The sequence below is a fragment of the Netta rufina genome (genome assembly GCF_964035555.1).
Source record: "Netta rufina genome assembly, chromosome: Z".
NCBI lineage: Eukaryota > Metazoa > Chordata > Aves > Anseriformes > Anatidae > Netta > Netta rufina.
In genome coordinates, this window is record NC_140126.1 from 5,704,606 (window position 1) to 5,717,400 (window position 12,795).

At 45.7% G+C, this 12,795-nt stretch overlaps 1 protein-coding gene across 1 annotated transcript in view; it reads left to right on the top strand.

Annotated features, from left to right (window-relative positions):
* The window catches only part of DNAI1 (dynein axonemal intermediate chain 1), a gene marked incomplete at both ends in the record, with an annotated part of 133,300 nt that overhangs the window by 84,266 nt on the left and 36,239 nt on the right, over positions 1-12,795 (top strand). Inside the window, 3 exons of the mRNA XM_084305112.1 lie at positions 1,183-1,262; positions 7,611-7,759; positions 8,590-8,689. Coding sequence (XP_084161238.1) covers positions 1,183-1,262; positions 7,611-7,759; positions 8,590-8,689 — 329 coding nt within the window. The remainder of the gene's footprint in view (positions 1-1,182; positions 1,263-7,610; positions 7,760-8,589; positions 8,690-12,795) is intronic.

Sequence of the window (12,795 nt, forward strand, 5' to 3'; positions counted from 1 at the left end):
ACGAAAGATTTGTTCCCAAATCATATCCTTTGCTATCGCCTTTACTGAAGTGAGCCTGCTAAATGGCTTCTGAGCCAGGGATGAAGAGGGCAAAGGAGTTATCATGTGGCATTTCTTCTCTGGACCCTTCAATGCATGGGAATCTATTTACATTTTTGTGAAAACCAACCAACAGAAAATAATAGGAGGCAGGCTGGGTCGTCATGACTCTTATATTTGCACCAGGCATTTTAAATTCTTACCAGAGTGAATCGCGTTTTTCAGTCAATCTGCCAAAACAAAAATTTGTTAACTGACACTCACTGCTCCCACTGTTGCACTGGAGGATGCTGCTGTGTCCAGGGCAGCTGGCGTCTTGGAAGCCTTAGTAACTTTTGGAATCAAAGAGAGATGTTAAACTTCATAATCGGCTTGGTAGGACCACGGTTGAGAATGGGAATAATAGCAGTGACTGAGCACAGAGTGCAGTGCTGATGAGCTTTCTGCACCTAGCAGGATCCTTGAAGCCATATATGAGAGCAGACTGCCTGAACCAGAAGCTGGAGCTACTGGGAGATGTTTTCAAAAAGGAGTCTTGTTTTTCTAAACAACTCTCTTATTTGTGTGGGGGCCGAGGCTGACCCCAGAGAGAATGATGGAGGCTCCCTTGGGTGTCATTGCCTTTAGAGGCCATCTGGCAGGCGCTGCTGATTATAGGTTTGTGTCAGTTCTTCCTGGAGTGGTTACGTTTTGTATAGCCAGGGCTCTCGGTGGCAGTCTCGGAGTGCTTGTTGCTTTAGAAAGCAAATTACATACTGTGGCTGTTGTTATGCAGGCATCAAATCTCAACAGAAAGTGATCTCTTGGGCCAGCTGAGAGGCAGCCCAGCCCAGTGGGTAGGGTAAGGACAACGTCTTGGAGAGCTGGATTCAGCTCCTGACCTGCCACGAGGCTTCCTCCAAGTCACTGCACGCTTCTTCCAGTTCCTCTTCCCCTTTGTTTGTGTTGTCTCTTCAAATTATGAGTGCTGGAGAAAGGCACAACTAGGGAAGGGTTTTTGGAAGGGGTGGTTCTAATTTCTTTGGGGAGCTTTTGGCTAATAAATCACTTCTGGAAACACTGGCAACATGCATGTAGTATAGACAGGGAGTGTGTGCTGGGCTGATGAACCAATTCTCTCTGACTCCTTTCTTCTGTTAACAGGCTGCGGGACATCGTTTGATTTTCACAAAAAGATAGACTATTTGTTTCTCGTTGGTACTGAAGAGGGAAAGATCTATAAGGTAAGAATGGCTTCTTTGTCCCTTGTTTTACATCCCCTGACCCCTGCTTGTCTTTCAGGTTCATCATCTTAACTGTTTGCTCAGACAGCAACAAAGTACAACTTCAGAGCCTGGTCCTGCCCTCAGATCCCTGTGGTGAGCCAGAGACCAGCACAGAGCCCCAGAGGGTCACGGGGAGCTTTCTGTGCAGACCCAATTAAGACATTATTTTGCAGAAACGTTTTTCATGCAAACTGCATCCCAGAATGCTTTGCAGATTGCAGCTGTGCAAGTGAGGCACTAACTATGATCAGAGCAGAAGTTAAAAGGCATCAATCCTCTGTCCTTATGGCTACAGGGAAATGGCAGAAAAAATCTCATCTCTTTTCCTTTTTAGACCTGTTATCCTATGAGCAGTGAGGCTAACGAAACCTTATTTCCCATGGGCTGGTGTCCTGCAGCCCTTCCCTTCCACAGTTACATCCCAGCTCCTTCCCCCAGCCCCACTTTCTCATCACCCTCCTATATCCAGTTTCTCACTGTCTCCTCTAATGGTGCTAAGCTCCTGCTGGCATTTGTTAGCCGGCCAGCTCCAGCCACATGGTGAGGACAGGGCCTGAGTTTTGATTGCCTTTCCATGGTGAGGGGCATTGCCCAAATGTTTGCACTCTGCAGCTGTCCCTTTTCATGAAATGTGTAAGACTTTAATATTACCAAGTCCCCCATGCAGCCAACTTTGGCTGAAATTGCAAGTGAGGTCAAAAGTTGTTTGAGAGGAGAGACAAGAAGACAGCAGGAAACAGACATTGTTTTTTTCTTACAAAAACAAGCTAAAAATAGGAAGTTTTGAGCTCTGCTGTATTTAACCCTGAATATAAAGCTTTTTACTGCTTATAATACTTACACAAATTTTGTTTGCCCAGCACGTCTGTGATCTGGCTTTTCAGCTTTGTTAACATCGTAGCCACAGCCCGTCTGTGTTAGGGTTGGACCATCAGCAGGAGGCTGACCTGCAGAGCAAAGTTATCCAGGCATCCCTAGAAGATGCAGCAGGCTCCTTCCCATGTCCTGATGCAAAGTGGAAACAAAACAGAGAAAAAGAACCCAAATGGAACAGTACTCTGAAATCAGTATCAATCAAGATACTTAAGCAAGACAGACTTAACAATATGTGTCCCTTCCAGAGGGATGTTGCTGACTGAAATTTGTCCCTCTGCCAGGCAGTATCTAGGGGGGATTTCTGAGTAGTGCTCAGTTGCATTTGGCAAGACAGGAGCAGAAAGAAAGTGGGAGAAATGGGGGTGCTGGGCTGATGGGTGATGGACAGTGGAGTAAGTGCAATGGCTTTTTGTTTATGCTCTCGGGATAGAAAGCATCTGCTCGGTTATGGGCAGATGTTCTCACTTGTCTGATCAACTGCAGTAGTTGGTACCTTGGGTATTGTACTCTAAGTTGTTTGAGTACTGCTGTGTCTAGTCCTGATCAAAATGCAGTAAGGAACCACATGTTTGAACCACGATTTAACTTCCTCTGTGCTTAGGGGAGCGATGGATGCCAGCGAGTACAACAGTGGATGTCGGTGTTAGGTGGGACTGTCAGTTACCCTACAAGAGAAATGTTCAGACTGGTGTCCCACCTGAGTTACACAGCAAAGGAAATCCTTCCTGCACGATGACTGAATAGGAACAGAATTTGGGAGTATTTGCATTGATGGAACTGTAGCTGTGGATGATATTCAGTGAAACTGGAGCTAGGATGGGTTTTAACACAAAGAGTGATCCCAGCACGAAGCCCCACAGGCATTTTAACCACTTCTCGGGTGAACAAATGCAGAGAGAGACTGTTGTACAGGATTGTTTCTTTTATTGGTATGAAGGCCAATTTCAGGGTTGCTGGTAACAACAAAGCATTCTTGTGGCACTGCTGGGCTTTAGAGAAACATGGACCACTCTTGCATTGGTGTGCAACACAGCCCTGTCAAATTCAGGTGTTCCCATAGGAATGCAGAGGCAATAATCCATCAGACTGTATGGAGTAACACAGGGATGAGAAATCTTCAGTGCCTAGACAAGCAGACCTCCACGGTACCCACAAAAAACAGGGCAAAAATGCTTGGACCCTCAATGTCCCCCAGGAGTTTGCTGCAAGCAGTTTCAGAAGCTTTGGGTTCAACAAGTTGCTGCTGTTCCAGACATTTCTTAAGGACTACTACACACCTTCATCCCAATTTTTATTGAAAACCACACATTTGAATCCGTTACTGGAACTAACCATGGATTAGAGCCTTGCCCCACTTGGATGCTGAGGGCACTGACAGTCCTGCAGCCATTCGGGCAGCTTTTGGGTTCAGCGGCTGCGCCGGGTGGCAGTGAGCTGCCTGGGTCTCGGTGCTGCACTCCCATGTCACGGCACGTCGAGTGAGAAGGACAGACTTCTTACGTGCTGTATGAGTCAGGGACCACACATGGACTGCTCTCCACATGGGCTGAATTTTAGATTATTTATTAAATAAATTGAAAAATGGATTTCAGAGAGGCATTTTTTCAAAGACCAGGCATGCCCACAAATAGCATTATAATATGTTAATTCTTTAGCTGCAGAATGATTACAGTGAATTTTTTTTTTTAAATGGCTTAGTTAATAGTGTTTCTGAAGCCAAGAAATCATTATTTTAATTATACACAGACCTATCTATTGCCCTTTTTACATAGAGAACAAACTGTTTCTGCATTAATGTGGTTCTGTAATGCAAAACTGCCTCTTTGCATATCTTATCTGCTGTTTAGGAATTGTTCAGCTTTGGTACAAAAAAGGTTGGCCTCTGAGATTCACATTAAAACTTTATTGTGACTTCAGATCTTTGGTCAGAACTTCTTCTTAGTCAGCAGAGCTGCACAACAAAAAAAAAATGCCGTAAGATTTGTGCATTTTCATGTGAGAGAGGTTTTTTTCAGTCTTAGGCAGTTTGCTTGAGAGTGTAACAAATTAATATCATAAAATTCAGTGCAAGACTATGTAGAAATAAAAGATTATTCTTATTTTCAACAAAACTGATTTCCCTTATTCTCTCATACCAAGCACCAGGACATTTGTACCTGTGTGGTCAGGCCAGGATTTCTTGCAGCTCTACAGAGGACAAAGGACACTGCCTGCTGAGTTGTTATCACATCTCTTGGGTTTTCCTTAATTGATGATGACAAACTGTTTTCTGGACGTGCTCCAACTTCCACTTACCCTTCAGGAATGGAGGGAGCTTTTTCCTCGGTACCTTGTCTTGTCCCATCTTAGGCAAAGTTGTTTTCCTTGTCTGGATATTTTAAAGCTTGAGTTTTGTTCCTCATCTTCTTGCCACTCTATCTTTGTGGCTTCAGTTTGTTCTGTCTGGCTATCTTATCATTTGATTGGCTGCATTTGCCATTAGTTAACATAGGTTCTTTGTTTTACCCTCTTCTGCTGTTTCTCCTAGTGCATTCACATTCACCCGTTCCCACTTGGAAGCCTTTCTACAAATCTGAGCACTTCTCTTACAAATCTGTACAAGAGGACACTGAGCAAAAGTCCAACAGCTTCAGATGTGGCTGTAACAGCAGTCCACGACACCATGGGACACATTTGAGTTGGCAGTTTCTGAGGAACAGCTGTGTGTCCTGGTGTGCCTGGCAGTGCTGGTGTTGGGCAGTGCTCTTTCTGCTGCCAGACTCAAAATTCCTTTGAAAGAGATTATTTTTTTTTAGATCTGCATATTACTTTGACTCTTAGTATTTCTGATAGGGAATTAAAGAAACCCTCTATGGTATAAGAACACTAATAACATCTGTTCACCATCAATGCAAATGAGTTTTATGTTAGACTAACATTTAGGATAAATTGAAGTTCTAATAATGAATATTACGAATAAGTTGTGCGTCCTTGGAGTTGTCCTTTCCTCTTAGTATTCCTCCCATTTGTTTTGTAACCCTGTCACCAGTCATCTCGTTACTGGTTTCATGTATTGCCACAGACACATTCTTGCTTTCCTGTTCCATCATAAAAACACCATTTACTATTCACACACACCTACCACCATTTAAATAGGAGAAAAACACTTTCAGCATATTTGAGCAGTGCTGCAGAAGATCAGACAGGCTGCACAAATGCCTGCTCCTTGAATCTACTCATGCTCTTCAAAGCTGTCTTGTCAGAAGTTAGGCATCACATTTTCCAGTAGTTTTGTTTTCATCCTGACATGTGTCTAATAACTGTATGCTTTTTAAAGTGAATAGTAGCAGAGGACTTTGCCAGCAGTTCTAGGTAGCTCAGAAACTCTTTTATTTGTTAAAGTCGTACTTCTTTCTGAGCTTTTGCTCAAGTTTGTGGTCTTCCTTCAACACACATCTGGGGAAGACCACGGCCCAGTCTCACACAGCAGGGACAATACTGAAGGATGGAACGAATGTGGCGTGGGACTGGCAGGCAGTGCCAGAGCACAGCGTATGGCTGAGGGTTCAGACAGGCACACAGGGTCTGTTTCTCAGAAGGGACACCATCCAGGCCCTACAGGGCCCCTTTTGCTGCTGATTTCATGGGAAAACTGTGGGTCCCTTTCCTGCCAAGGCTTGGACCTCAGCTCTGAGCCAGACCTGCAGACTGCAAGGTGGGTCAGCACACCCGAGTGTCACAGGCCTCCTCTACTAGTGACCAGAGAGCTGCCCTTAGCACAGGCTCAGCCCCAACAGGGCTCTGAAAGCAGACCTCTGAGCATTACAGATCTGTTGGATGCAGATAGATCTTGTTAAGATCTTACTGATCAAAGTCATCAGGTATTAGGGACCTTCAATCCACCTACTTGGAAAGACAGCCGAATAAAGCAGCCTCTCTCTTGTGATGAATTACTCGTGACCCATTCTGTCTGTTCCCAGCAAAGTGACTTTCAAAACAAGCCAAGTACCAATTTTCCTGGTGGCTGAACATTAAGAATTATGAAGTAAAGTTATGGAACATGCCATTAAAGGAGATTTCACTACCGTAATTACACGCAGGCACAGTGGCTCAGAGACAGGGTATGCAGCAAACTATTAGCAAGCCACAGACACTGTCAGTAAATCTCAGCGGGACATGAGGCACATTCTTGGTTCTGTTTCCTACCACAGTCCCCCTCCGGGGATGCTAGAGCTGCTGCAGTGTGAAGGGTTTAGCACCTTTAATCCAGTACCTGTCCTAGCACACAAGGACATTGGGAGCAAAAGGGGTCAGAGTTCCCAGACAGTGAATGTCATGTGTAATAAGTAGTTAAGCCTCCTGATTAGTTAGAGCTTTCATTTGCAAGAATTAAAGTCATGTAACACTTCAGCAATCCTGCTGCATGGGCAGATGATGTTTTGCTGCATTCACGAGGGAGCAGGGAAAGGTGCTGAAAAGTCCTTGTAGTGACGGCACCAAGGCAGACAGATGGAAAATCCTGAATCCACCCTAAACTTGCTGTGTAGGTACAGCTTGCATGTGAGAAAACAACCAAGAGGACTTCATTCATGAGTTGAGGATCCTTGTGGCTAATGAAGGAAGCCCCCAGTTCCCTCTGTGGGAGGAAGGCTGGGGAGGATAACCTAATTTTTCTGAGAACACAGAACTGACAGGATGTGGGTTGAGCCCCGTATCCTGCAGACAAGCAGACCGCAATTTCTCCTCCCTTTCATGAACTCACACACCAGCTGGGGTATGGGGTAGCCCACCTGCCCACTGGGGACATGGCTTAGTGCTGGCCACCCTCCCACGGTTCTCACACCCCTCTGGGAAGTGACGAGTGGCACAAGAGGAAGATCCCCAGGGCAGAGGTGTGTGGTGCAGGCTGCTAGCATAGGATGTCATGGGGTGACGGCAGGGAAGGGAATTTGGGCGTGTTCCCAAAATCCCCCCTGGAGCCAAAGGGTCTGGAAGGTCATTCTTGTGCCGAGAGCATTATTATTAAAGGTTTGAATTACAGTTGCAAAAGACCGAATGTACTGTGCTGTGTGCTCTCTGCAACATGAGAGTTGTTCAACCCTGCCTTTCTGAGAACCTGTTACAGAGGCACAGCAGGAGCTCGGGCTGGCAAGAGGCGATGGAGCTCCTCCAGTGGAGAGTGGGCTCTGCAGCCTGGCTCCAGCTGTAAATCCAACCAATTTTCATCTCTGTGTTTGGCAGAGAGGAGCTCAATATTGCCTGCAAGTGGGGTGAAACAGCATGTGCTAAATGATTTAGTGTCTATAGCACCTCTGGGTACCAGCTGCCTCTTCCCAGCCAGCCCAGCAGAGACTGGGAGGCCATAAAAGTATTTGCACGCATCTTTCTCCAGGAATACAAACTCTGTAAGAAAGTCTAGCTGTGATAACTGACTAGTTCTTTCCATTGCAGTGTTCAAAATGCTATTCAAGCCAGTTTCTGGATGTCTTTGAAGCCCATCACATGGCCGTGGATTCAGTCAGCTGGAATCCCTACCACTTGAAAGTCTTCATTTCATGCAGCTCTGACTGGACCGTCAAGATCTGGGATCACACCATCAAGTAGGTCCTGCTGGGTCCTGGCGTGGCTGGTGGGGTGTAGCCTAACAATCCAGCTGCACATGTTGGTTCTGCTCACACTCCAGTCTCAGTTTCCCTCCTAGGTGTTGATATTGGTCTCTTCTCTCTGTTCTCTGCAGCTGAGGAATCAGATTGTGCTCCTGAAGTATAATGTATAAGGTTTAGCATCGGCTGCTCCGAAATTTGCCAAGCAGTGCAGCCCAGCAGAGCCTGACTGGCCTGTCTGTCTTCAGACAACAACCTGCTGTGGCAGGGTTATTTTTCTGGAGCAATGATCTAGAGAAATGTTAGGGGCCAGATGCCTCCGAAGAACCAGAGAGGCCCCAGAAAATGGCAACATTTAAAAATACATAATGAAGTTCAGGGTTAGTGGTTGAGAAATGTTTGCTTTCAATCATAAATTGATTTTGTTGTACATCAGTCAGAGTCAAATATTTCGTGTTGCCAATACTGCTCTAATATTCAATGGTGTTGTCAGAAGTCCAGAGAGGGAAAATCACTTTTTCCTCTGTGATTGTTAAGCAAAGAGACTACATCTCACTGTAAGCAATGGAAGCTTTCAAAATGCTTTCAGAAAGAAAGAAACATCCTACTTGTCTTCTCAGCACAGTGGGACCAATCCAGGCCCATTTAGGTTGATGCTCAGCTCTGCTTTGCCTTTGGCTCAGACCCTGGCTGGTATCTGGCATAGGGAAATACTCCATCTCCCACTTTTGCAGCTAGCCTTGTATATAGGCTGCAGCATGTTTATAGCTCAGTGTTTCACTACCAGAGTGGCATCTGTTTAATTGAGTCCGGGTCTCTCTTTGCAGGACTCCGATGTTTATTTATGACCTGCATTCTGCCGTAGGGGACGTTGCCTGGTCCCCTTACTCCTCCACGGTCTTTGCTGCAGTCACCACTGATGGCAAGGTGAGAGGCTGGGAGCAAAACTGCTCTGATTTGAGCTGGGAGAAAGTCAGGGGAGATCGGGGCTGAGCAAGGGGACAGGTCATCCCAACCCTGGGCAAGCACATCGGGGAGCTGAGGATTGGCCACCAGCTGGAATCCAGCCCAGTGACTGGGGCCAACTTTTCTGAGGTTTGCCTGGGCTGCTTGGGAGGGCAGGGTCACTTCAGTAGCTTGAGGCCCCCGAGCTATCAATTCCTCTTTTGGCCAACCTGATTTCAGAGGACGCAGGAGTCCAACAGAGTTGAGAAAACTTGGGCAGCTGTATCTCTTATTCCTCCTCCCCATAGGCCTACCACACTTGTAAAAGCAACAAGGCCAGAAATCTCTCAGCTGCATCCCTGCCATGCAATTGCTGATGTTAAATCACAAACTGGGGAACTTTTAGCAGATGCAGCCTCGACAAGCCCTTTGCGGCTGCATGTGGGCATTCTGCCCTAGGTGTGGGTCCTTCTTGGGGGCCAAACACAACCTCTGGCATTAGCTAGCCAAGCCTCCCTGCAGTCCTGGTTTTCTCCTCATACTCCAGCGATGGAGGTACATAGAGGACAGAAGGGAAAACAGGACAGGGGGCAGGGACACAGGCTGCTTTTTCCTATGCTTTCCTGCCCTTGGTGTGGATATCCCTGGGTATGCATTGCTTTCTTGATACTATTGACACTACTCCCCCTCATTGAGGTGAGTGTTGCAAACACACACAAGTCCCAAATTACTCATGCCAACCACATCAAAGCAGGTGTGCAGCTCTTAGTTCATGCTGAGAGAAAAACACTTTAACTCCCTCTATGTAAAAACAGCTCATTAACGAGTGCATCCTTGGGGATGGAGAGATGATTCTCCAGAGGAGGGCACCCCCAGCATGAGCTGACACCTGGGCATTGGTTCCAAGCCTCTAAGGTAATGGGAAGCAATAGAATTAAGTGAATATATTCTTATATTGATACTAAAAAATCAATTACAGTAATATGCCCAGGGTCAGCCAATAGAACTTTGTTCCCATTAAATAAAATGAAATCAGCATTTTCCCTTTGTATCAGGCTGTCTCCAAGAGTAATGACTTGGTAATGAAGTACTTAGAACAATCCTAATGTTGAGATGATGGCAGTTATATTTTTGCCCCTAGCCATCCATCCTAGTAGCTCAGATGGTTAATTCGGGCCTGGCAAGTAGCCAGGACACGTAGCTATCTGTCAACAGTGGTTTTGTACTGTAAGACCACATTGCTCTGTCACCATGGGCTACGTGTTTTGCTGGTGTAAATTGGAAAGTCTGTGCAGTTTGGCCAAATTACTCTAGCAAAAAGATGGCCTTTATATATCTGTATCACTGAATTGATGCCTTAGCAACTTTATTGCAGTTTAACCTTTATGTTGTAGCAAAAAATTCGTTTCACAGATTCAGTGGCTCAGGCTGTGAATTTGTCTTTCTCAAGCTATGCAATGGAAATATCTTTACTGGTGCATCTGTCCTCCCTGGGAACTCGAGGATGCTGCAGCCTAAATAAAGCAATGGTGGTGCTTTTCCCTCTGCAGGCAGGATTGAGATTGGGCCTTTTATTCGTGAATCTGTCCATCCCCCTTCTCCCATATACCAAATGAAGGGCCTAAAGCGTTGTGTGACACATGCTCCAACTTGTTCCCCATGTGAGCTGTTGTGTGAGTCCCCAAACCTGGCTGGAGTTCACAGCTGTGCTGGAGTGCTGGGTTAGCTCTGTGTAGTCCATGCATCTATCTGTGGGGACAAGGAAGAGATGTCTGCAGGCAGTGATACATCCGGGCCAGCACGAGCAGGTAGAGGTTTAACATGGGGCGTACTTGGATTTCTTATTCATGTGTTCAAGTTTCTGCTGCAGTAGCTCGTCTCCAGGGAGGCTCCTTGCCACTCACATGGGCTGGGTTCTTTGTCAGAGCTTTAGCCATCATAGAAAAGCTCCTATGGACTTGACAAGAATTTATGCAATGAGGTCTTTCCATCCCAACCCTCATCTTAGCCACGGCTGTCATGACTAGTTGTGTTGCTGCAGAGTCACCTTAGCTGCGTCATCCAGAGGCCTGGAGTTCTTTTGGGGCTACGGATTAGACAGAAGAGAAGCTCATTTGGCAGCACCACAACCAAGATACACACCTTGAGTAGGATCTAAGTCTGCTTTATGTCTGTAATCCCAGACTCTCAAGAGTGACCATCAGTCAGGAACAGCCCTGCATTGTGCTGTCTAGCAGGAAAGGTCAAGGCAAGAGCTGCCTTCCCACTGCAGTACACTGGCCAGGACTGATGCTGATAGCAATGCTGGTCCCCTGTGCTACCCACTAACCACGTTGATTGCAGCAGGGTAACTCTGAGACACGGTTTAGTTTCTATTTTAAAAAGAACCTTTTAGATTTGCAGTGGAAGTGGAATAAATAGTTGTTTACGGCCTTTTCGTTCCTGGAGATATACCACTTCGTAGTAGAATTCACTTCTTGGGAATAAGTCAGCACCTTGCAAAGGACAGGCTCCATTAATGCCGGGAAAAAAAAATCTACATTAACAGGATACAGAAAACTACAGGACATGCAGCCAGAAAATAAAACATTAAAGGCCTCCTGTTCAGAAACAGCCTTGAGCTTTGCATCCACACGTAATTATGCCTGCAAAACTTGAAGGTTGCCTGGAGGTGGTTTTAAAATCAGGCCCTTATTGTGGTCTTAAAGGGATACCTGGAATATTTTGAAAAATGCCTTTCCTTACCGAAGCTGTTGTGTCCAAAATTTATGTATGTTTTGTCCCCCTAGTTGATAAGACTGACTTGGAAATCAGTCTAAGAATCTCTCAGTCTTCATGCCTCCAGGAGGTGGGGATTTAAGAAAAGCTCTAAGTATCAGGAGCATTATGATGAAACCTGTGAGCTGGCAGATGGGCATTTCTTTCAGACAGCACCACCTCTTTATAGATAACCCAAGTGTGCACGTTCTGCAGCCAATGCAGTGGATACTAAATGCTCCTGTTCCTCTTCATCATGTTCTGGGTAATTTCCTTAGTGTCCTGCTCTGCCTGATGGCCATTTTATTTCAGAACGAGCATAAATGACTTGCAATGAAAATTGAAATAAAATAAAATGATCCCTGAGACGTGCATGTCTGTGCCAACGCTGCCTGAAAAGAAGCTCCCAGTTGTATAGCTAGGTGCTAAATAAATTGCTTGACTTTAAAAGGAGTGGACAGTCAACTGCTTTTACGGAAGCTGGTCTCTGCTGGATGCACTCAGAGCTGTTGCTAGTGAGCGTTTGGCATTGGTTTTAATCAGTTTGCTAAGTCTGCTGCAGTTTTGCTCTGTGATTGCATTTCAAATGACACTTATGTTCCTTGAAGACTCCGTAGTGTTTCCTAAAGCAGACAGGTGGAGAGATCTGTTATTTCTAAACATGAGTCCTGCAGCTCAGTTGGCTGGCAGCAGCTCTGTGGTCCCTCCAGGCTGTTTCCTGCAGGGACCTGGGTGCAGATACTGATGTGATTAGCACTGAAATAAATGAGGTTAGATAACACCTCATTTCCATGGCTTTAGACTGTAAGTGGTAGAAACCTAACACAATGAAAAAGGCTAGCTGGAATGAGAGACCTGCTTTGGAAATAAAAAAAAAGACTGTGGAGGTGGATTTGGATGCCAAACTCCTACATTTAGGGTGCAGAAAATCAGGGGACATTGATCAGTTTATTGTAAGAACAGAGGGCAGGGAAATGGGTTGGGGAGCAATTCAATCCCTGCAGCATTCAGCAGGATTCACCTTTGGGAGCTTGCTGTGAGCCTATCTCAAACTTCCACTTGAAGCAGAAATAAATATTGAAACATAAAAGCTCGAATCAGCTCGAACCTGAAATTTCTTTCTGAAGGTTCTTTTGCTTACTTTCCTTCAGAAAGGACATGGTGTTGGAAGGTTGTGCTGTACACGGGCGATGCTACAAACGTTCAAGTCTAGCTCACTCTGGGCATGTGGATGTTTTCTTATGCTGAATTCACACACGAATTGTTATGCCTGTTAAATAAGCCAGACACCCCTGTCACAAGTGTTCCCAGATGTCTGGGTCCCGAGCTGG